A 25,412-nucleotide genomic window follows, 5' to 3' on the forward strand; every position below is an offset into this window, starting at 1 on the left:
ACACCACATCTGAATGCTTTCCTGCCTATCTTGTTTAGTTGCATTCTAGGTTACAGCATGACACAAACACCTCTTCACAGAGGAACAGACTAACATGGACATGAAAACTGAACTGCACCACATTCCAACAATCCTTAAATAACATATTCCTTTAAATAAATGCAGGGTCACCGATAGAACGGACTACTGAAGACAGAAATACATATTGTAACTCAGAAGGTTCAAAGGCGTATATGGACAGAAAACACATTTCTAGGTATAGATGGCACTGTACTTGAGGAAAGTTGTGTTAAGTGGTGCACCTCCTTCTGAATTTGTACTGGGTTGATACCGTCACAGACTGAGCTCAAAGATTCAAATCGATGAAACTTAAATTACAACGGTCAAATACAGCACCAAGCTTACAAGTGAATGGCAGGAGAGATGTTAGTTTTAGAGTTATTTCCAATTTGCATCTTACTTATCTTTCAAAATTTTCCGTTTCCTCAGAATCTAGTAGGCAATACTTCCTTTCCTACACTCTATTGCTACTTATTGCAAAGGCTGTATTTCAGTTCTGAAGTAGTTGTATTTTGGTATCCAGTGGAGTTATACTTGTATGTATAGATCACTGTTGCTTTCTCTACATCTATATAGCTCAAATTACAACACCATTTTCAGAAAATGGATCCAGAATTCATCACAGGACCTGCAGTTTACCACAAGCAGCCTGGAAACAGGAGGCAAGGGCTTAAAGAGGTAAAGCTTATTAATAATAAACTGGTCATGGTTAGTTTATTCAGATCACATACTGATACAGTACATCTGGTGGGTAATCTCAAGAAAAAGGAAACAACGGCTCCTCTAATTGGGCATGGAGCTCGGTCTCTGTGGGGATATCAGCTCTGTGACAAACCAGCAAGACCACCACCTCTCACAGCTTCCAGCTAGGACTTTTAGGATGTTCTCCTCAATACATCCAGGTTTCTTCCAGTAAAGTACACTTTGATTCTAGTATCTTGATAAGCAAAATGCTACAAATAACATCTTATTTCCTTTTTTCTCTCAAAATTTTTTTTGCTCTGGATGTGTTCTTGATCTCCACTGTAAAGTGGTAAATAAAAACAGGTATTTTGACTACCAATCAATTTTTATTTAACAGTTATTTAACATATTTTCTTTAGGTCCCTTTTTCTTAATAGCAAACCTGTTTTTTTTGCAACTTGCTTGTAATTTATCTCTTTTTAATACTCATATTTATTCTGTAATGTTATACTTTTCTTTTTACCTGCATTTAATACTACCATCACAGCATCCTCCTAATTTTAAGTCTTGACTAGAAAAAAACTGGGCCTTAGCTGGCGGCGTGAAGCCTATTTACATCTGAGTTTTACTGCACTGCAAAATTCTTAATGTATAAAATCAATCCATCCTAATATCTTTTCAATCCTTCTGTCCTAAAGCATTGCAGTGAGGTCACTAGTCTGCAATTAGAGCCATAAGGGTGAACTTCACTGAAGTCACAGAGCTCTCAACATAGGCCCAGTTGTAGGAGAAAGATAAACATATATATTTAGTTTAAGACCTAAGCAATGTAATCTTCCTAAGGCAAAACACCACTGACAGTATTTGGAAATACTCTGCTAATTAACAAGTGCAAATTTTTTATTCTCATTCCTACCGTCCTGGTTTATGAACAGGGATTATTACTCTTACAGTTCCATCTTTAATCGAATCACTTGCTAGGTTATCAGAAATGCAAAGTCATCTGTAATAGTTCTGGTTCTAGGATGACAGGATATCATCCATTTCACTAGCAACTTCTGCTATTGCAAAACAGATTTGAGATTTTTCATCAGCTGCAGAAGACTTTTTAAGCTACTAAAGCAGTCTTGTGCACCATGTAATCTTGCGTTTTCATTTTCCTCCTAAAATTCACTCATACACAGATACTGACTCATTTTTAAACGTTGTATGTTCTGGCTTTTAACATTTAAAAATTACTTCTGACGTTATTGTATTATTATGCCAAAATAAGTATGACTTCTGTTCCTTGTAACACCTTCTACATCTAAGAGTGTGCTGCTGTTAAAACAAAAACTGTGAATTGCAAAAAAGCTTTGTCTCTTTCATGGGCATGTAATTTAACCGGCCAAGAACTGATTCTAAAGTAGAATCACAAAAGACTATGCAAACCAATATACACATTTCAAAATAGAGGTGTTTTTTTTAAAATCCTGGAAAAAAAATTGTGACAAACAGCTTTGGGATTAATTGGTAGCTTACTATTAAAAGTTACCTGAAAAATTTCAGAAGGCATGCTTAGTGTATTAGCAAAAGTAAACGCACTTACAATAAGGCTACCCCTATCACTCAGCAGGAGCAATCCGCTGCTGACAGGGAGGATACTGCCTTTTCCTTCCATCATGATTTTCTAATATTAAATTCACATTCTTCTGTTTTCCCTGTTTCGTGACAGTTTCTAGGCTAAGGCTCCAGAAAGAATCTCTGGGCAGTTTCTGCAAGATCATGGAGATGGCCGATTAAAAAGCACTGTTTATTCTCTTTTCACAGAAGGTACTGAAAATCCTGACTGTGTTTCTGTTACCTAACTTCCCAGGGTGGGTCTTTCTGGGTAGCCCATGGCTTCAGATATCATGCCCAAATAAGGATGTATGAGGATACGCTCACTGTATTTTCTAGGTAATCCTCAGTGATAACTACCTTTAAGATTGTAAAAGGGAAGTAGTTTTGAGTTTTTCAGTCAAGGCTTTTTGATCTGATTCACAGACTGCCTGGAAGTCTAAGACATGCATGAAAGGTGACTAAGAAAAATGGGTTTCTTGGGGGAGTCTACAAGTTAAGGGTGAAAACCACTGCCTTACCCTGTGTGCTGTTTATCCCCCTCCCCTGCTCGTGCACCTGGAAGCTAAGAAAGGCCGTGTGGAAGCTGTCCGCCTTTACAGGAATCCTTCCCAAGCTCAGCCGTGCAACGAGGAAACAGGCCCTGTAATAATCCCTCCTGTATCCCCATATACTTATATAATGCTTTAAACATATTTCCTGTCTCAGTTTAGCAATCTGAGTTACCAGTTTCCTTCGTGTTGCGTAACACGAGGGACAGAGCAGCAAACCGATGACAAGAAACGAATCTTACTAATTCCCCCTGACATGGCTTAAGAAAATTCCAGTTCGCATAAACCACCGAGTGATTTACTCGCCGGTTCGCCGGGCCCTGCCTCTCGCAGGACGGCGTTTCCGTGCTACCGGGGCGCTGCTGCCGCAGGCGGCCACGTTAAGGCCCCGCCGCGAGGCCGCGGCCCGGCCGGGGCTGTTTGCCGACCCTCCGCCGGCCCCTTCTCGGCGGGGGCCGGGGCCAGGGGCTGCGGCCGGCCCCCACCCGCCGGGCACGGGGCGCCGCCCCGCCTCGGCCTGCGGTGCAGCTGCCGGCGGCCGCCGCCACACGCCGCCGCCCGGCCGGGCCCCGCCGACATCTTGGCGCGCGGCGACGCGGGCGGCGGCTGTGAGTGACAAGTCGCGACGAGGGAGATTTCAAACGCGCTCGGCTCTGGCCCGGCGCCTCCCGGGCACCACGCGCGCCGCATCCGCCCCCGAGGCGGGGGGTGGGGGGGGGGAGCGGGCCGCCGCCGCCGCCGCGCAGCTGTTGCCTCCGCGCTGGCCCCTGCGGCGCGGGGCGGCGGCGGGCGCGCCGCGAGCCGAGCCCCGCGGGGGAGCGCGGTGGCGCCGGCGGCGGCGCGGGCCCGCACGGCCCCGGCCGCGAGCAGGCCGCGGGCGCCCGGCGGGTCCCGCTCATTGTTTCTCACACAAGCCCTAGCAAACAGGAAGCCACCTCGGCATGGGGCGCCCCCCCCGCCCCCGGCGCGTGACTGACAGGCCGGGCGGCCAATGCGAGCGGCGGCGGCGGCGGGACGCAGCCAATGAGCGCGAGCGAGCGGGCGTAGGCGGGAGTTCCGGGCTGGCCGGCGGGCGGGCGGGCGGCGGTGTCGGCCGGGCCCCCTCTCCCGCTGCAAGCCCCACCTTTCGGCTTTCCCGCACCGTCAATCAAAATAGGAAAAAAAACCCCGGAGTAGGCTCGGGCCGCCGCCGCCGCTTCAGCCCGTGAGCACAATAAGCATGTTCCCGGCGGCAGCCGCCTAGCCCCAGCCAGCAGGGCCTGTGTGCGAGCCAGCCCGCCAGCCCGCCTGCCTGCCTCCCGCCCAGCCAGCCAGCCAGCCAGCCGGCCGCTCGCACTCACACCATGACCGGTACGTACGCACCGACCGAGCCGCCCCGCGGGGCTCCCTGCTCCTGCTCCGGCCCTGCGCTTCCCCGCTCCGGCCCCGGAGCGTCCGTGTGCGAGCGAGGCGAGAGCGGCACTGAGAGCAGCAGCAGGAGGAGCAGGGGGAGGAGGGAGAAGAGGGGCAGGGGCAGCAGCACGGGGAGGAGGAGGAGGAGGAGGAGGAGGGCTCCGTGCGGGAGGGCGGGGGGAGCGCTGGGGTTAGGGGGGGGAGAGGGAGGGAGGGAGGGAGAGGGAGGGGGGTGATCGCTCCCGTCAGTGACTCTCCCCTCCCCCTCCCCGCTGTGCCCGCAGCTCCCGAGAAGCCCGTGAAACAAGAGGAAATGGCTGCCTTAGACGTGGACAGCAGCAGCCACAACGAGTATCTCCAGCACGGCAACGGCGCCGCCTCGGCCTCGGCCGGGGCGGCCGCCCCCCAGGTAAGCGCAGGCCCGGCCGGGCCGCGGGCCGCGGGCCCCGGCCCCCTCCCCCTCCTCTCCCCTCCCCTCCCCCGGGTGACACGTTGTGAGCGGGTGCGGGAGCCGGTGCCGCCGCCGCCGCTTCCTGTGCGCGCGTCTGCGAGGAGCCCGGCCGCTGCCCCGCACTAACCGCCACCCCCGTCTCTCCCTGAACCCGCCCCTTGTGGGTAGGACGCGCAGCCGTCACCGCTCGCTCTGCTGGCGGCCACCTGCAGCAAGATCGGCCCGCCGTCGCCGGAGGAGGATGAGGCCGCCGCCGCCGCCGCTGCCTCTCACTCTGCCGGAGCGGTGAGTGCCCGCCCCGCCGCTCTCGCACGGCCTGCCGGGGGGAGAGACGGCACAGCCAGCCCGCCCGCCCGCCCGGGGGGAGGGACGGGACACACGGCACTGCCCGCCCGGGGGGAGGGACGATAGCAGGGCCGACCTGCCAGGAGAGGGGTCCCCGGGCTCCCCTGCCTCTCCAGGAGGAGCCGGGCTCCCGGGAGGAGGCGGGAGCCTGGCTCCCCCCTCCCCCGCCGCTGGGAGCGGCGCCTTCGTTTACTTTCACAACCGGGGGCAGGCGGGAAATCTCCCTCCCCCGGCCCTGGCACCGGCGCGGCTCGCCGGCACCCGCCGAGCCCGGGAGGCATCTCACCTGCACCTGGGCGGCCCGGCGGGTGCCCTCCCGAGCTGCCCGCCCGCCGCCGCTCGCCCGGGCTGCGGCACAAAATGAAGGCTGGCTGTCGCCGTTAGAAGTAAAATGGCTGGTTAGAAACGATCGCAGTGGTGGAAAGCTGCTTCCTGTATCAACGCTGTCTTTTCTAGGTACAGTTATCATGCGGTCCCTCGTACTGCAAACTGAATTTCTGTCCTTATCTCTCCTGTGCTGTCTGCTGCTCTGAAAAGAGCCCTGATGACCTTGGGGCCTTGCGTGATGAGATGGATCTCGTAGACGAGAAATCTACTACGCTAGTAGAGGCTGGTTTAACCATCTCCATAACAAGAGGCTTATGGAAACCTCTGTGTTCCTTAATTAGCCCAGCTAAACTTTTTTCGACGTGTGCTCATAAGGCTTAACATAGCTACAGTGAGTTAGTAGAGGCAGGGCATTTTAAAGTAACTGATGCCTAAAAATGTTGATATATCAAAAGGGAATTACTAACTGTGTTTGAAATGACGCGTTTTTTTTTTTTTTTTTGGTCCTAGTCCTAGGAAAATCACATATATTGTTTCGCTACAAAGGGGGTTTTAAAACAAGCAAAACTCCCTTTTTTGTTTTTAAAGCAAGTCTGTTGTTTTTTAAACTTGTTATACCACAGTCTTCAACATATTTAGGGCTCTGCAAACAGCAAGAAGGCTACAGCGCACTGTACCAGTGGACCAAGTAGCTTTGGAAGGCTTTTGACGAATTTCAAAACATTAACAATAATGTTAAATTTACTGAGGACTTGGGAGCTAAACTTTAAAATATTTGACGTTTTCACCTATATATTTTGGCATACTTTACGTAAAGGGAAACTGAAGCAAAATAGTTGTCTGAGGTCACGCAGCAGGTTGAAGGCCAGTGACAGAGCTTGGTAATAGATTAAGATTCGGACCCCCTTTCAAATACCTTTCCTACTGAACCTGTTTTTTTTCTTTACTTAAGCAGAATGCTTTTAAACATCTTTCTAGGCATTGTGAAGTGCCTAAATGCCTGTAAAATTGTGTTGCATAATGGCAGGTGTACGCAGTGCTGCAAAGTAGAATGTCAGATCCGTTTCTTACGTAAACGTGCACGCTGAAATATGAACGGTGCTTGTATGATAGCTTTTTTTCCTTACATCTACCTTAAGCATGATATCTCATTGAAGCTGGAATCATGAATTTTGAGACTGTGCTAGGGCTGAATGGGTGCTGGAGTGCTAGTACAGGACAAGTAGTTCCTAATAGTTCTAAATAGACAAACTACTACAAACTACTTCTGAAATAGAACGTTATTCTTATTAAATTCATCTGCAATTATGTTTATGTGTAAGGGGGCAAAGTAGAAGCAACTTACGAGAAGCTGAAACCTTAGTTAAAACTAAATGTAAATGCAAACACACCTACTGCTTCTCATACATGCAGATAGGCCCCTCCCGTGGATCTGTTCTGAGTTAGGTTATAGCATTCTGATAATTCTTACTCTCCTACATCGTTTCTCTTGAATGATTCTGACTATTATGGGTGGAAACTAAATATAAATTGAGGCAGATACCTACAATAACTGAACTAGACACTGGAGCTAATTAAGATGACCTTAATAAAGGAAGGGGAGGGAGAAAAGTCCCTGAAACATGTTCCTTATGAAAAATAGGGTGCTGGAAGGGATTTAATGCGATAAAGCTTTTCCTGGTCCCCTGAACGTGTCTTATTGGAGGGGTGGGAAAAGGAGGAAGGATCTAAAAAGGTTCGAATTTTCGATGCCTGGTAACATGCTTGGAAAACAAAACCTGTGTGCACGGACACAGGTCTGTTGCCTTCCTAGGAATTGTGGTGGTTTTCCCTTTCCCAGGATTATAGATGTATCTGTTTTATATGTGTGTATGGATGACAGTGCTTAACTTAGTAATTGGGAGGCAATCCTTTCCCAGGATCTTCCATACTTGGATTGTAGTTGTGACTGCTGAATGTCTGGTAGAGTTCTCAAGCCATATAAGTGGACAGTAGAAGATAAATGAGTAGACATTTGCTTTTAGAAGCAATTAAATGGCCTTCACGTATAAGTATAGCAGAGCTGTATTCTAAGGTTATTTTGTTAATGTTTTACTGACATTCGCTTGGTAGGAAATGGCAGGGCTGGAGCCAGTATGCTAGACTAGCCAGTTATCTCACGCTGCTTTCCTGTCTGAAGTGGTATGCTGCAGCTGCTCCCCAAGAGACCAGGAGAATGATTTAAAAACAACAGCAACAACAACAAAACTCTCATAGGAATGCAGGGAATATCGCATGTCTGGGATTTGGGGAAGAGCTGAAGCAAATGCGGTCATGTCTGCTATGAGCTAGTTGGCCCTACTCTGAGCCCGGAGGTGGGACTAGATGACCTTCAGAGGTCCCTTCCAGCTGAAATTATTCTATGATTCTATGTCTGGACACCACTTTTATGCCACTGAAATGATTAGAGTAGAAATAAAGAGACTAGTGAACATGGCGATTACTAGGTATTAAGAGCAAGTGAAGAAGATAGTTTACAGAACTGGACACAAGCCTCTTCTCCTCCTTTTGATCCTTTGTCGGTGAACTGGGCAGACTATCTCTAGTGCACAACGTGGCCTAGAATTCTGGTTAGAGCTGTACTTACTTTTTGGATGAGAAAACATTAGCAGACGTTACTGCCGATCGTGTCTTTTGTGCATTGATGCTGGAGACTGCGCTCGTTCTGCTTAGGCTTTGCTACTGTGATTTATCCTGCCTATGAGTATCTGACACCAGTGCTTTGTGTTCTGTCTATTTGTGTTTGATTTTAATGTAGACATCCTTGAGTTCATGACCCCCTTACCTGAGACTCTTTCTGTTAGCGACATCGTTCTGCTGCATCCGTGTTTGGTTCAAATGCTTGCCGTGGAAACTTTTCCACAGAATATTGCTGCCTGCTTGCATGGAAGAAGCCTTGTTGGAATGGCATGCACAACTGCCTGACCTAGAATGACAGCCCATGTATTTTGACCTCTCTGGTTGCATTTCTCTCTTGGGAATTTGAAGTCTGAGAAGTTTTAGTTTTTTTGTTATTTATCATTGGCTACTGTAATATTCCTGATATTTTTGTTGAGTTGTAAATACTTATGGTCTAGTTTTATTTCAGTTTAAACATCTGCAAAGATTTTAGCATGAGGTGAAGAGGAGAAGCAACATGGAAGATGTGAGAGCAGTGTATAGGGGAGGAAGCAAAAGAGGAAGTAGATTTTAAAATTTGGGTTCAGCAAAGTCTTGATGGTCAGATGATTGTTTAAGAAGCTACAAAGTTCAGATAGTAGCCAGTTGTTCATGTGCTCTTACTTCACTGCAATGCAAAGTAAAAGAGCTTCTTTTGAACTATCATGTTCCCAAGGGTCCTTCTTATAGCTGTGTTAGGCATGATTGGGATAGCTGTGGATACGGTGCAAGACTGATGGGAGTGTGGGGTGGGAAGACTGGTAGGTAGATTAAGAAAACTGACAGGCTGGCTGAGAAAGCCATTGATTCTGACAGCTGCCAAAGAATGGGAGCTGTCAGAGTTGACTGCCCTGGTTGTGGCAGAGGTAGTTGCATCTAGTGCTCTCCAGGCTGTACTGATCCTTTAGCCTTAAAAAGGGGGGGGTGGGGGAGAGGGGAAGGCAGGAGGTGTTGTTGGGGAAGCAATAATACATGTAAATAATTTGTGGAAAATTAACATTTGGAGAGGTTCATAGTTAAAATATGGCTAAAATATCTTTACTTTAGACAAAGCATTTTTATACAAATGCTTTTACAAATAAAGGATGGAGCATTCTAAGACTGCTATGGGGGTTTCTTGAGCTTTAGAATTGGATATCAGGGCTTCACAAAACTTAATGAAAATCTGGAATTTCAGTTTATGTATGCCTTGGAGCATTACTTCAACCACGTGAGAAGCTACCTGCTTAATCTGTTTGGGTGGAAACAGTGGGAGTGCTGATAGGCTAGAGAAATGTGCGAGTATTTTAAATTTCATGTTTTGCATTTGGCAAAAATATGGATGAATACCATATGCCAAAGTTGCACATAATTCTCGGTTCTCTGACCTATGTAACAGTTTTGATGATGCTCCAAATAAAGTTGTTCTGACATCCATTTTCTTCTTTATGGGTGATAATATGACTTCTGATGCTAACCTTCTTGATGCAGACAGATGCACTAAAATGTGTTCAGCCACTGTAGAAAAGTCTGCCTGGGGTTGTCCTGCCTTTTTCTCTTATATTTGTGCAAAACTGAAAAGTTTCAGGTAAAAAGTAATGCCTAACAGTTTTTTTTTTTTTTTTCCCCCAGTTGCTGTCCAGAAGCTCACCTTTTAAAATATTGGTTGATTTCTCCATTCTAATGATGTCTTCGTAGTGCTGAATCAGAATCAAGTGTAGAAGTTTTTCTACTAGTGCTTTAAGGCTGATCATAATTTATTTTTATTCCTTCTCACAGTTTTAGATGCAACAGAGAAACTATGAAAATATGGATGTTTAAAAACATTGGCATATTTAAAAACAACATAAAGAGTATATATGAACAAGTTGTCTCTCAGATATTCAAACGTTGGTGGTAGGTGTAAAATTTCATAGAAACGTTTCATAGAACAGTTGAGGCTTGAAGGGACCTGTGGAGATCCAGTTCAATCCCCATGCTCAAAGCAGGGTTGACTAGTGCAGGTTGCTTAGGGCTGTGTTCAGGGTTTTGAGACTCCATAGCCTCTCCGGGAAACCTTTTCCAGTGTTCAGTCACCTTTACAGTTAAAAAAAAAAAAAAAAAAAAAAAGGTTTTTTTCCCCCCCTTATATTTAAATGGAATTTCTTATATTTCAATTTGTGCCCATTGTCTCTTGTCCCTTCCCTGGGTACCACTGAGAAAAGCCTAGCTCTGTCAGGTAGTTATATATAAGCTGAAAGATCTACCCTGAGCCTTCTCTTCTGGAGGCTAAACAGTCCCAGCTCTCTCAGCCTCTCCTTGTATGTCAAATGCTCCAAACCCTTGCTCGTCTTTGTGGCCCTTAGCTGGACTCACACCAGTGTGTCCATGTCTGTCTTGTACTGAGGACCCCATAGCTGGACACAGTGCTCCAGATGTGGTCTCATCGGTGCTGAGTAGAAGGGAAGGATCACCTCCCTTAGCCTGCGAACAACGCTCTTCCTAATGGAGCCTAGTATGCTGTTGGCCTTCTTTGCCGCAAGGGCACGTTGCTGGCCTGTGTTCAACTCTCTGGCCACCAGGACCCCCAGGTCTTTTCCTGCAAAGCTGCTTTCCAGCCGGTTGGCTCCCAGGCTGTGCTGGTGTATGAGATTATTCCTCTCCAGGTGCATGACTTTGCACTTCCCTCCCTCTCCTCCATGAGAATTCCTGTTTGCCCATTTCTCCAGCCTGTTGAGATCCCTGTGAATGGCAGCACAACCATCTTGTGTATCAACTGCTCTTCCCAGTTTTGTACCATCTGCAAACTTGCTGAGGGTGCACTCTGTCCCATCATGTAGGTCATTAATGAAGATGTTAAACAGTGTTGGCCCAAGTGTCAACTTCTGGAGTATGCTACTAGTGATTGATCTCCAGCGGCACTTCATGCTGTTGATCACTACCCTTTGAAACCAGCACTTTAGCCAGTTTTCAGTCCACCTCACTGTCCACATACCAAGCCTGTTCTTCATCTGTTTGTCTGCAAGGATGTTATGGGAGACTGTTGGAAGTTGAGATAAGCAACGTCTCCTTATCCGCCGAGCCACTTACCTTATTGTAGAAGGCTATCAGGTTGGTTAAGCATCGTTTCTCCTTCACATCATTTCTCCTTCATAAATCCATGCTGACTACCTTGATCACTTTCTTGTCCTTCATATGTTTGGAAATAGTTTCCATGATTATTTGCTCCGTTGCCTTCCCAGGGATTGAGGTGAGGCTGACCAGCCTGTATTTCCTCAGATCCTTCTTCTTGCCCTTCAGCACCTGAGTTGAAGGCATAAGGAAACTGAACCATTTAATGCAAACTCGTACTCAAAATTCTAGTCACTCAGGCAGCTAAATACAGATTAATATTAAAAAATGCAATCACAGTCTGGTCAAAAATGCCTCCATCCTGCAGTGTCTCATTCCTTAATGCTGCAGTTTTCTTGTTTATCCTAGGGATGCGTCAGGGGCATATCGTCTTAGTTTAGACGGGTTCTGAACTTCTAGTGATAACAACAGGCAAAAAAAAATTGAAGTTTTTGGCCTAGTTGCCCGTTTCAAGCAAAAAGATGTACATCTTCCTTAAACGAGACAGAATTAAGTGTTAGATCTATTTTACTAAATCAGGGCTGTCTTTTAAAATAGCATTTTAAGCAGCCCCAGCTAATACTTTTTCTCCGAAACGGTATTTGATTCTCTAAACTTTTGATATGGGTTAATGTGTTTCTCTGAATTGAGTGGCTTCATTGGCAGAGGGTTGAAACATGCAACAGAATTAATTTGGCTTAACAAGCGGCTTTGTGTCAGTTGAACCACAGTGACTGATGTTGAGCATGTTCTTAACCTATGGCAAATACAAGGGAGAATGTATTAGCTCATTCCTTAATGAAAGAGTTGAAGCAAGTACATTTTATCTTAATATTTGTAATAACCTAAGAATGCATAGATAGTGTACTGTAGCTTGGTAAACACATGGTATTACACTCGTGCATTAGTGCCCTAACTCTTTCATGAAACAACAATTTGGATGAGACACTGGCCAGTCTTGATCATTAGGTATGTGATGCTTCATTAAGTTTGCTGATTTTGCTTTTGCTCCAGGACTAAATGGGGCAAAAGTGACTTTCTGAAAAGTGTGCAATAAAAGCAGTCCACAATAGATTGGTACAGATGAATTAGTTCTTTAGCAGCAAAATACTGATTGCTCAGTGACATGCGTCCAGCTAATCATGTCTGGCTTGTTGAAATGCATGTGCCTACAGCATGTAGATCGGGATGACGTTTCTCCCTTTCCAATTTTACTTTGGTGAAGAATATTTTATTTGTTCAGCCTGAGTACCATCCCTCAGCATGCTTTATGTCACCTTTTAAAGGTGGTTATCTTCTGTATGTGTATGCCTTTTGTCTACTTCTTCATTTGACTTAAGCTTCCTTTAGTTTCCTCTGAATGGATTGAACAAGATGCAATTACTAGAGTTTTACTTATTATGACCCCCCATTTTCCAAGGATGAGAACTGTAACTCGGGGAGAGAAATCACGTGGTGTTACCTACTAGAAATTATAAAACCTTATTAAATAATCAGAAGACAGCCTGAACAGCAGTTGCTGCTTCCACTCTTTGTGGACACTTGACCTTTCTTCAGGTGGACATACCACTTGATTTTAATTCTTCCAGTGCCTTATTCCAGCTACGTTTTTGGTCTGTTCCTGTCTCTTTCTCTTGTTTCCTGATATTACTTCCAGTGAACTCCCTGCTGCTTCCTGTTCTTTCCTCCTGGGTAAGCAATGCTGATGCTGAACTCTTCTAAGATCTTTTCCCCTTCCTCTTGACACAGAACCTTTGGATTGTAACCGGCTGGACTTCTCTTAAAGGAACAGCTTCCAAATAACTGCTGTCTGTCTATCAGTTGATAAGGATAAGAAATGTTGCTTTATCTCTACCCTTTCAGTATTTCTCAGATACGGCTGAGAGACAGAAAACAAACTGTTCTATTTAGGACTGTGCTCTAGGGATTAGTAGGTGATTGGGCTGTAGATGTTGCTGCTTATATGTCAGTGGTAGGACTTTGAGGTACTAAAATAATTCTTAATTGCTTGTGGATGTGAACGATTGCTACTCTTTTTAGTAGAAAAAGGACTCCAAGCAATGTCCTACTAGCTCTTCAGTCTTTGAGAAAGGGTGTAACAGTCAGTCTTATTATGACAGAGCAATGACCAGCTGAGGTTAGAGATCATCCTCAAATACTGGTTACCACAGAGGGTTTTTTCCTGCTTTAATCCTAGTAATTTTGATAGCTGCCAGATAGCTTCTTGAAAACCTCACCCTCTTTTGCCCCTCCCTCCTCATGATTCATCTGGTAGTCCCTGATATAGGCAGCTGTAAAAGCAACATATGAATAACAGGCACTAAACCACGTACCACATGTAGCATAGCTTCACGTGCATGGCCATCCTTACCTTCTTATCTGCAGATTAGCGAGTGCATCTATTAAGATAGTGAATTAAACTGAATTGAGTGTGTCATTTCTGTATTGTGAAGGAGATAGGTTCCCTTTGAACTATTGCTAGAGTGGATGCTCTTTGTGTAGATATACTGTTGCTTTTTAAGTCAGTCCAGGTATAGCCTAAACATTCAACATTTGGTTGTACGCAGCAATCTTAAATCAGCAAAGAATTATATCAGACTTCTAATGGTTCCTATTACTTTTTCTTTCCCTGTTGTTTTAACAGATATTACCAGCATGTCATATTATACATTTATATTATAATAACACAGGTCAAGTTGTAGTGATGCTTTTTTTACTTTTTGTATTTTCTGATTGCTGTTTACTTATGAATTTTCTCAGCCTTCTGATATTTAATAAAATATTTAGTTAATAAATATTTATGTACTAGTGGATTGATTAGTTATGAACTTTCTTTTCAGCATTTCAGTAACCAGTAGCTGCATGTAAATATTACTCAACATCAGAGTATAAAGCGAATGTGATAGCAGAGGAAAGTGGGTTTTTTTAACCTGTTTCTAGATAGGATGGTGCATTATAGAATATAGCAGAAATTACCGAGACCCCTTTTTCTCTTTCTGATCTTTAAAGCATTAAGATCCTAAAAAAGATCGGTTGGTTTTGGTGATTCTGTCCCTACTTACTAATAAACTACTTGAAAGCTTACGTGTATCTTTCAGAGCAAAAAGGAGCTTTGTATTTTTTTCTCTATTGAAAATTATTATTTTTACAGCTATTAAAAAGAATTTAAACCATGTGGGTTTTCTTATCAGAAAGGAATAAAACTTATTTTTTTAAAATAAATATGCAATTTTTTTTGTATTTATAAACATTTCAACGTTGCAGCTCAGAATAGAATAAGAAAGTGAAACTAGAAAGGCCCAGCTTAAGTTTTGGACTACATGCACTCTGATGCATGTCACAGGAGTAACTCGGGCTGGCTAAATTTGAACGACGTGTTAGAAGAGTTGGCTCTGTGCTTTTTTTGGCATATCTAGGTTTTATTCTAAAGGAAATCAAAGTGCAGCATCAGAACGAAGCTGTGTTATGCTCTGGTAGCTCCCCTAATAGGAGTGATCACAGGATCAGTGCAAAAGGACACACTAGCTTTTCTTTCTGTGTACTGTGGACTCTGCCAAGAAGACCAAATCAGTTTCACAGTTTGCGCTGAATCGGTTGTAAGACTCGATATGAAGTCATTCTATTGATTAACTGTAGGACCATAGAACAAATTAGGAGAAACTTACCTAGATGATTTTTAAATGGATGGTTATTTAAAATACTACGTTGATTGACTACCCGTATCTGGGCTAAGCATTGCAGGATGTTAACTCTTAATTCTTAACACTCTACTCTGAAAAGGCTTGCTTTGGTAAAGAAAGGTAAGTGCAATTTACCTTTCCTTTACTGAATAAGAAACAAAGGCATAGTACATCAATCCTTAGGGTTTTTTAATCATTAACCATTCGTGGGTCTGTTCTGAAACATTGACCTTTTCTATTGTTCCAACTTAATGAAGATAGATTTTTTTTCAGACAGCTACATATGACTAATCCAGCTGTGGTTTCAGTGTAAAAGTCCTTAGTTCTAGAGGCCTTCTTTGCTAGTGAAATTGTAACTCACATAAGCTTATAAATACTACGACTTTATTTTATGCCCAGTTTAAATGGGTTATCTAGTCTTCCCAAGCCTATAACTAAGCCACCTTCTAACATTCCATATTGCTGAGAGTCATAATATGCGCGCGTGCACACATGCAACCCCCCCCCCCCCCCACTAGAGAGCCAAAAAGCAATGGGACGCTAGGAGGTATAGGTGACACAACTGCACTCCACTTGAGTGCAATAAGGCTAAGGTTGCACTCTAAGGTAAAGAGGTTGGGCTAAGGTTGGGCTAAGGTAAAGAGAATAGCTGAGGCCCAGGGTAACCTGATAATGATAGCATTAGCAAGTCCCTGCCAGCTCCCTTCTTCCCACAGCCAGGGATTTGGATTATCCAGCAGCCCCCACACCAGAATAACCCTTCTGCTGGTCATGTGATGTAGCCATGGCACAGGAGCTGCATTTGACCTGCTTGTGAGCCACATGCAGCTCGCAAACCACAGGTTCGTTACCCTGACTTAGGCGTTAGCTCACTTACAAAATCTGTATTTTGTAATTCTAATCCAGTTGCCGTTGTTTATATGGGCTGCACTGCATGTTTTTCAGTAGTTTATCAATCTCTAGTGTTGAATTGCATGATTGTTCTAGCATGTAATCTGTATATCTTCTGTTTTAATTTTTTCTTTTCTTTTTTTTGTTCAGACAGGGGATTTGGCTTCTGTACAATTAGCAGGAACTCCAAATAGATGGGAGGTCTTGTCTGCAGCTCCTGCCACTATAAAGGATGAAGCTGGTAATATAGTACAGATTCCAGGTGCTGCCACAGTTACTTCAAGTGGGCAGTATGTCCTTCCTATTCAGAGTTTGCAAAATCAACAAATCTTTTCTGTTGCACCAGGATCAGATTCATCGAATGGTACAGTGTCTAATGTACAGTATCAAGTAATACCCCAGATCCAGACGGCGGACGGTCAGCAGGTTCAGCTTGGCTTTGCAACCTCTTCTGATAATAGTGGTATAAATCAAGAAACTGGTCAAATTCAGATCATTCCTGGCTCAAATCAAACCATAATTGCCTCCGGAACACCGTCAACTAATATTCAGAATATCTTATCACAGTCTGGTCAAGTCCAGGTTCAGGGAGTTGCAATTGGTGGTTCATCTTTTCCTGGCCAAGCACAAGTAGTTGCTAACGTCCCTCTTGGACTGCCAGGAAATATTACTTTTGTACCCATCAATAGTGTTGATCTAGATTCTCTGGGACTTGGCAGTGGTTCTCAAACCATGACAGCAGGCATTAATGCAGATGGGCACTTGATAAATACTGGACAGGCCATGGATAGTTCAGATACTTCTGAAAGGACTGGTGAGCAAGTTTCTCCTGAAATTGCAGAAACCACCACTGATAATGACTTGTTTGTGCCAACATCATCTTCATCACAATTGCCCGTTACCATAGACAGTTCGAGTATATTGGAACAAAATGCAAACAACTTGACCACAACTAGTGGCCAAGTTCACAGTTCTGATCTTCAGGGAAATTACATCCAAACGTCAGTCTCTGATGACACGCAGGCTCAGAATATTCAGGTCTCCACAGCACAGCCAATTGTACAACACATACAGCTTCAAGAGTCTCAGCAGCCAACCAGCCAAGCCCAGATTGTACAAGGTATTGCGCAACAGACAATCCATGGTGTGCAAGCAAGTCAGAATATATCGCAGCAGGCTCTTCAAAATCTTCAGCTGCAGTTGAATCCTGGAACTTTTTTAATTCAGGCACAAACAGTGACCCCTTCTGGGCAGATAACCTGGCAGACATTTCAAGTGCAAGGAGTTCAGAACTTGCAGAACTTGCAAATTCAGAATGCACCTGGTCAACAAATAACTCTAACCCCTGTGCAAACTCTCACTCTTGGTCAAGTTGCAGCAGGTGGGGCGTTGACATCAACTCCAGTTAGTCTAAGCACTGCTCAATTGCCAAATCTACAGACAGTTACAGTAAACTCTATAGATTCTGCTGGTATTCAGCTGCATCAAGGAGAAAATGCTGGCAGTCCTGCAGGTATTTACTCTTTTTGTGTAAAATTGTTTTTTCTTATTGTACGTAGTTGGTTTGAATGGTGATAATCATAAGATTGTTGTCTTGGTACGGAAGCCTGCAAAATGCAGTGGGTTAAACACAGCGATGGTAGCTTTTATTTGAAACTACTGTTTCACAAGAAACAACGGTAATGGTAGAATGTACTTCCATCCCACTTCTTAAAGTATAAGCTCCTTTAACTCTCAACTGGTCATATTAGTTAACAGTGCTTCTGATATAATGTCTAGGAGTGCTTATAAGTAAAATAAGGCAGAAAATCTATGTTCTGAATTGAGGAGGGGGCAATCTGACTATCAGCTACCAGACTTTCAGGACAGTGGTGTCATTCGTGTACCCCTTCCTTCCCAGTCCTGAACGGATCAAGTTTTCTGGAAAATCTGTTGCATTTGTTTTTTAATTCCTGAAAATTTTTGGACCTCTGAAGTGCTATTATTGATCTACTATTTTGTCAGTAGATCCTTGCATACTGACTTATTATCAGCATAAGGAAGGTGTACAAAACTCATATAAGCAGAAGTGAAACAAGCATGCAAACATCAAAATGGTGGCTGTGCTTCAGAATGTACATGATGTTCCAGTACTACTTACTTGCATTATGTTTCAGTATGTGCAAGTATTAATGGTAAACTTCACAATGTGTTTCATCTCTGTAAGCAGAGAAATGTAATTTTCTTAAATTGGGAATTCCTTAAAAGGAGGGAAAATAAACATGCCTGCTTATTTTAGGTAAAAGCATATGATACAGTGCATTCCAATTTCAAGGCACAACTACCTAAAAAAAAAAAGTGTAAGAGAAGATAGAAGTTCAAGACATCTTGCTGTACCTGAAGCTGTTTAATCGCATCATTGTGGGGTTGTGCCCAGGCTTGTAATTTGGGAGAGAAATGTGACACACAGTAGCTTGGAAAACACTAGGTTTACTATAATCATGTGAACTAAGGCTGTGGTTCATTAAGAGACTGAACCATACATGTTAAAGTAAAACATAAATGTTCTATATTGTATGTCTCTTTAAACATGTGAGAAGGATGCAATTTCAGTGCCAAGAGTTGCTGCTGAATTGGGTACATGGTTACTGCTTTTGGTACATTCTCTATCAGGAAGGTGGCATTCCATTTGGAATCTAAAATTTAAATATAAATAATCTGGGATATTTTCTAGTTCTTTTTTTTTTTTTTTTTTCATTTTGGAAATGACTTCTATGTTATTGACTTACCAAGGAAAAATTGCCTAGACCAGTAGTCTCTGCTCTTCATTGATTTGTAGGCAACGGCACTGAACCAGATGAGTGTGTTGCTTGCAGCGTTAGCTGCGCTGGGTAATCTTGATTCTTAACTTCTGTTTCCTGCCACCACAGAAATGTTGGTTTGTCTCGTCACATCTTGTTACCGATGAGTAGAATGGGTCTAGAGATTAGTAGCAAAATGCATGTATTATATATGGTATGCACAGCAAAACTCAAGTGTCTGTGTAATACTTAGAGCCTTATGGCTAGTAGGAAATGTAAGGGGGATCAGAACTGCTTTATTTCTCAGGTTCGTGTTTGGTGCAGGATCAGTAGATCATATTACTGCTTGTAGAGTAACATAGCAAAAACTTGAGAAGAAAGATAAAAAAGGAAAGCAGAGAGGAGGAACCAAAAGAAAAGACATATGAGAAAGAAGTTGAACCTGCTGTGATATTAATTTGTCTCTTGACTCTCCTTAAGAGGAGAGTGTTTTAATACTTGTTCTAATCCAATGCAATGGAATTCCATCAAGCATTCCTAAACTGTGTTTTCCTATAAGGAATCTCATATGTGAAGGAAAGTGAGTAAATGGAGTATATGCAATGTGATCAAATAAGCAGAAATAGTAGGTGAACAGCAGAAACTATTACCTGAAGTGAATGGCTATAAACAGCTTGTTGTATTAGAGATGGGGTGGAGATTTATAGTGACGTTTTTCCTACATGTCTAGAAATAGTAAATGGACTGGAAGGTATTAAAACTGCCATCCCCTAAATTTGGGGAGAATTTAATTGGTGCCTCCTTTATATTACAGGAAACTCACTTTTCCAAAGTAACTGTCAATATAAATTGTTTCTAACCAGCAGAATCAGACTGAACTATCTTGATTGACCTTTAGCGTCTTTTCCATATGCATCTGGTATTTTGTCTGGGTCAAGGTGGCTAAGTACCATCTCAGTTGTCTGCTGTTGTTCAGTGGTGTTCCTCTCCTTATTTATAACTCTCTCTACAATAAGCTGTGGCACCCTTTCTTTAGATTGAAGAATAAGTATGCAAATAGATGCAGATAGTAGAATGATCATTTTAATTGGAGTGGGGAAATGCATCGCTCCTCTGACCTGCAAATAAGGAAAATTAAACTAAATTTAAATTGAAAGAGGGAAGGTATGTGGAAGGAACAGTAGAATGAGAGAAGTTAAAGGTAAAGGGTGAGAAGCTACTTATTCCTCTTTTCTGCAAACTACTAACATGTTCTGAAGTGAGATGAAAAAGGGTTTCTCTCTTTATTCCCCCTCCACCTCCCAATGAAATGCGTGCAGAAACGCTAGTGAAAATAATGCTTTTCCTTCCATAGCAAATACAGCCAGGCTGTATTTTCTGTTTTCGCTTAATAGAACCTTTTTTACCTGAGACAAAATAATATGCCTGGTCTTGATAATTATCTAAAGTCTGAACAAAAAATGTTACTCTGTTAGCTGTGTAGCTGTGAAAATTCTAGGTTCTGTTTTAGAGTTTGGAAACTTCAGCCTGTTGTGTAAGAGGTGTTCTTCCAGGTCTTGTTGTCCAGATAATCAGTGGAAGACATCTGTACTGTTCTCATGCGTATATGAGAAAAAACGTCTTAACCTAGGTCCTACCTTGTGTTTACATAATGGAAGGTCTTTGCAACCCAAATTGGAAACCTAAGTTTAACGCTGGCAAAGAGGTATTTACTCACTGGTGTTGTGGGCTGAGTCTTTCAGTCTTGAGAGGAAATTAAGCTTTAGAAAGCTGTCTAGTAGTCTACTCCTGATAACATTTTGTAATAAAATACTGCATTTTCTGTAACAGGAAGAGGCATTATGCACACAGTTCACATTCCTCTTCAGCAGCTTACCTGTCCAAGGAAGATATTTATTTTTAGTCACCCTGTTTATACAATTCCTCCTTGACGTTTTACATGAAATAACGTTCCTTTTGGAAAAAATACAGGGTACTGAAATGTACTAACTTGTTTTCATCCTTCCTATTTTGTCAGTTTCTTCCATCTGCAAGAATTCGTAAGTTACTGGCTTTTTTTTTTTTCTTTAAAATCATTGTGTAGACAGAGGAGGCTTAATAGTGTTAACCAAAATCTGATTGTAGTGATGTCTCAGTTAAGTTAATAATGTAATGAATTAACAGTTTTGGATTGGTTGTTTCCTGAAACAAAGGTAATTTTACCAGCTCTGACCTTGGCTGCTTCACTTTTATTAAGAAGTTGAATTTAACTTTTTTGATACTCCTTTTGACTAGTCCAGTAGCATCTGAAGAAACTGGCAAGTGAGCGGGAAAGAAATAGCATTGGCTTGAGAAGGGACTTGCTGCTTATCAGCCTAGACGAAGGAGTCGCATAAACAGCTACAAGCCGTTTTCCAAGGTGGTGGTCTACAGTTGGAATAAAGTCAAAGGGGTTCCTCTCAACAGTTGATTCAAAGTGCCACAGCAAAACTGTGGCTTTCATTTCCAACATCTTCCAAGCTCCTCCTCCTGCAGGGTTATACACAGCTATTTATAGGCTCATGTGCTTGCTGCCATTGAACAGCATCATACTTGTTGATCAAGTTGTACTGGTAGATAGAGAGTGGGTTGTCTGTTTATGGTAGGGGCTTCGTTCAACTCCTGCTAGAACTTGAAGTCTTTATCATGCTGATATAAATCTGAAATTGGTAGTCTAAGTTTTGCCAAAAAATTGGCAAACGGTTTTCTAGGTAAATATTTTCCTAAGTGACTTCTTCTCTTTCATCTGCTGGTATCTTGTGAGGCCAAGGTCTAATATCTGTTAGATAAAATACAAATAAGATTGAAGAGTGGAGTATTTACAGTTATAGTCTTTGGGATAGTTGAATCAATGCTTTAATGCTTCTGGTAAAGTACTGCAAATTGCTATTTAAAGCATGGCTTTCTCCTGGCATCTAGAACGTTATAAATGGTTTTGGCTGGTTTTCAGTATTACCCAACTTAGTTTTTCTGTTTATGTTCCTGTTTCTGACCTCTTTAATTTTACTTTCAGTTTTGCAGTTCTTTCTATGGCATTTTTATGCCAGGCTTTTGAGAGAAGGGCAGGATGTCAACATGAAATTCAATTGGATTATTTAAAAAATCTTATAAAAGGCATCAATAAGCTGAAGCAATGACATTAAGTAAATATTTTCATCTGGCAACATCTGTTTTGGGATATCCCTTTTAAATTTGAGGCATGCATGGTGTATGCATGGTTTAGCTTGCATGGTGTGAAATCAAAATAGTTAAAAATGATTTTCCCACTGTTCTATTTTTAATACGAAAAAATTAAATTAGAAACTGACATTTTTAAGTTTGTGCAAGAATTAGATCTATTTATGTACCAATCTTGGGTAAATAGTTTGTTTCAGCATGCTTGAATTACATTCCTTACTTCCTTATCATTTTCAAAAGGAAATTAATAAATTGTGGAAGAATTAGGCAATCGTACTCATATGTGTTTCACAAACTTGCTTATATCAGCATATGGTAAATTAACTCATTTCAAGCGTAAGAAAGTTTCCATAACTTTAATTAGTCTGCTTTTTTTTTTTTTTTTAATGCAGTATCTACTGCCATGGATAGAATTGCATTTTTTCCCTTGAATTCTTGAAAAGATTGAATTGTAGCATCTACCCTCTGTGTCTGTGCTACATGTGCTTTTCTCCCTTTTGTATTCAAAAACAGCTAAGAGTCTAATTCACTTCCTTCTTAAAATCCATGGTTGTGAGATGAGGTTTATCTTAGCCTTGGAGGTCCTCAGGATGATAACAAAACCCAGTTTGAGGTACTCATTCTTTTTCAGTTTTCTCATATCCTTTTTTACAAAATGCTCCTGAAGCAAAAGGAAAACTCCATTACATATTTAGGGATGAATGGGGATGAAGTTAGAGAGGCAAGGGATTTTGTTTCCACTACTGCGTTACCCAGAAAAGAAGGTTGCAAACCCATGTTCCATCTTTTTGTGATCTTGGCACTTTTGGTCCATTGTTTCAGGTTCTGTATAATCACCTTGCTTTTGAATCTCCTTCTGGGATCACATACTTTGGTCCTGGTCTCTCAGGCTAACTTTTCGGGGCATCTAGCTCATAAAAAGCATCTAAAATTTCTACCAAGGACACCAGTAGTCTTTTCATAATACTGTGAATGCTCACCAGGATCCTATTTGCTATTGCCCTCTTGAAAAGGCAAGGCTCTTGATGGATCTATGTTTAGATGATAAGTTATAGAAGGTGTCAGGTAGCGTTACTGCTTGTAGAAGACAGGTTATTTCAATAGATAAAAATTTTTACAGACAAAAGGGGGGAAAAATCCACATTGTTGGTGACATAATCTTTTCATTCTTTGTCATACTTGATAGTTCTCAGTCTGCATTTAAATTCATGCCAATTTTTAACTCGTGTATTCAATGTTCATTTTGTATTTCAGTTTTCTTAATCTAAATGCTGTACTGTACTAAGTCTCTTGCTGTGCAGAAGTCTCAAGTATATTACATCAAGTGATGGCATTGATTAAAATAAGAAAAGTATTTGTTTAGAATCCAGTACAGTTCCCATAATCCCATCTTGAATGGCATTAAATCTTTCTCTACTTCTTTGAGTCCTTGTTTTCCCCTTTTTGGTGTGATCACAGTGATGGCTTTTTCCTAATCCACTGGAGCATTCACATGGTCCAGGGCTTACAGTATTAAAACTGTGGAGAACTCTTCAGTCATCTTTTAAAATTGCTGAATGAAAATTGTCTTGATCTGTTGATATACTAAGTCTTTATTTTAGTAGCTTTTCTTAAAATCATCATCCTGACGTATTGTCAGTGGGAAGCATTTCATTCTCATCTCGGGATAGGACTGTTATCTGACTTTTACCCAAATACAGAACAGAAATTCTTAGTGAACAATTCTACCTTCCTAAATTATTATTGGCAATTCTGTTGTTTGCCCCGCTAACAATCTAATGCTGTTATTTAAGAATACTTAACCCTGCTGTTCATAGAATTCTCTGTGTGTCCTCCTGCTTTCCTTATCTATTTTTGCAGTTCCTGGCTTGTTTTTTATATTGAGTATGATCAACATGTCTTACCGCTTTCTAGTTATCCCTTCTTATATTTTTCAATCATGAGAAATAAGAAAAAAGTAAGGACAGGCTGCAGTGGACATCCCTGTCTGTAAGAAATCCAAACTCTTGAGAATCTGTAGACAACACATTTCAAAGAACTGCAGTTACTGTGGGGTAAGTAACTGTTCTTTGATGCGCAATATGTGTTGTGACAGTATTGGCTTAAACAATTTTATGAATCAGTTTGTAAATAATAGGCTTAGAATAGCATAGAACGTAGAGTCACTTGGAGAGATTGTATGTGGCTTGTCTTGCAAGAAAAGATCTCTAGCTGTATTTTTAATCATTTTGTTGGTACTCCTTAAATATTCAGTCCTGTTCTTGGACTCGTATGCACCAGTTGATGTCTTTAGAAACTTAAGATCCGATTCAGAGCTGTTGAAACTAGATGACAGATAATCTTTCTTTTGAGTTCAGGTTCACAAATATCTCAGGATAACATTCCCTAGGGTCTCTTCTATTGCCTTGTAATTTGTTACAAAATAAAAATGCCTAAGTTTAAACTTGAGCGTTGGTGGGTAAATCGAGGTACGAGTTACTTAGTGTGTTGATTTTGCTGTCTGAAAGACTTGGACAGCTGGTCAATTAAGAGTTTTAATTTAGTTAATAGCTAGACTAGAGGAAACTATGACTGAGAAAGTTGAACATCTCTTGTTAAAGTTTCCTCACATCCAGAAATATAAGCAGGATGAGTCAAGGTATTGAGGGAATGTGGGTTGCCCTGCGGAGAAAGCTGAAAACCAAATCAACAACAGAAGATGGAAAGGAGATGAGAATTCACATCTGTTTTCTTTTTTGGGGAGGGGCAGGAAGGGAAGCATCTATTTGGAAAAATAAATGAATAGGCATGACTGATTACGAGACATGGAAATTGCAGACAGACAATTTGTGATGCTATGAGGGAACTGGTAAGAAGTTGTGTGCAATCCCAGACTGGGATCTTGTAAAGCTTAGTTGAGTAAAAAAGCATGGTGGCTTTCAGCATCTAGAAAAAGAAGCTAAACTAGAAACCAGCAGCTTGGAGGCGATCACAAGAAATTCTGAGAATGCCTTTAGGTGGCAGTCTGCCCAGTCTTTATGTGACAGACATATTCAAAAATTAAGGTGGTGGAAAAGCCTGCAAATTAAGCAATTCTCCACTGCCTCCTTTCCCCTTCTCAGTTTATCCCGGTTTTTATGGCTGATGGATAAACTAGTAACTTTTCTCATAAATGAATAGGTTGACACTTTCTTGAAGTCCCAGTTGAGGCAGACCAAGATAGAAGGTGAGGCTTATTACCTGTTTTGATTCAGTTTAAGTGATGCATTAATCTGATACATGATGAAATAAGTAAATGGCCTGGCTGTGTTAGTGCGCAGCAGTGATTCTCTTTGCACTAGATTATAGTTGAAACACACACAAGACTATTTTAGCTGCATTGCATCTGCATAATTTCATCCCTTTAGGTTTAGTTACTCCTCTCTGAAGCTCTATAAACAGCTTAGTTATTATTTTGCTCACCTAATACACTTAAATTTGCTCCATTTTGTAGTCAGCTCTGGGTTTTCTGTGACTGTGAAATACTCCCTTTGGAACTGAATTATTGTACACCAAAATCTCAGTTTCAATTCTTGGGGGGAAAACAAAACCTAAAACAAATCTAGCTCGGTAAGTGCCAAGAATAAGTTGAACAGAATATACGGTTTTCAGAATCTGTAGACAATTTGAAAGAGTAACTTTATCCATATTTCCCCTTCACACTGATCTAGTA

General features: G+C 42.2%; 1 protein-coding gene across 2 annotated transcripts in view; it reads left to right on the forward strand.

Moving 5' to 3' along the window:
• Positions 1-3,910: 3,910 nt before the first annotated feature.
• The window catches only part of SP3 (Sp3 transcription factor), a 38,249-nt gene continuing 16,747 nt past the window's right edge, over positions 3,911-25,412 (forward strand). The window contains exons 1-5 of one of the 2 annotated variants that reach the window (XM_068948558.1): positions 3,951-4,244; positions 4,571-4,695; positions 4,906-5,022; positions 15,897-15,987; positions 16,093-17,259. In XM_068948558.1, the coding sequence (XP_068804659.1) occupies positions 4,238-4,244; positions 4,571-4,695; positions 4,906-5,022; positions 15,897-15,987; positions 16,093-17,259 (1,507 nt within the window). In that variant the 5' untranslated portion in view covers positions 3,951-4,237. Of the gene's footprint in view, positions 4,245-4,570; positions 4,696-4,905; positions 5,023-15,896; positions 17,260-25,412 lie in introns of both variants that reach the window. The other variant, XM_068948557.1, reaches the window with a different exon arrangement.

This window comes from Struthio camelus, chromosome 6 (genome assembly GCF_040807025.1).
Source record: "Struthio camelus isolate bStrCam1 chromosome 6, bStrCam1.hap1, whole genome shotgun sequence".
Taxonomy (NCBI): domain Eukaryota; kingdom Metazoa; phylum Chordata; class Aves; order Struthioniformes; family Struthionidae; genus Struthio; species Struthio camelus.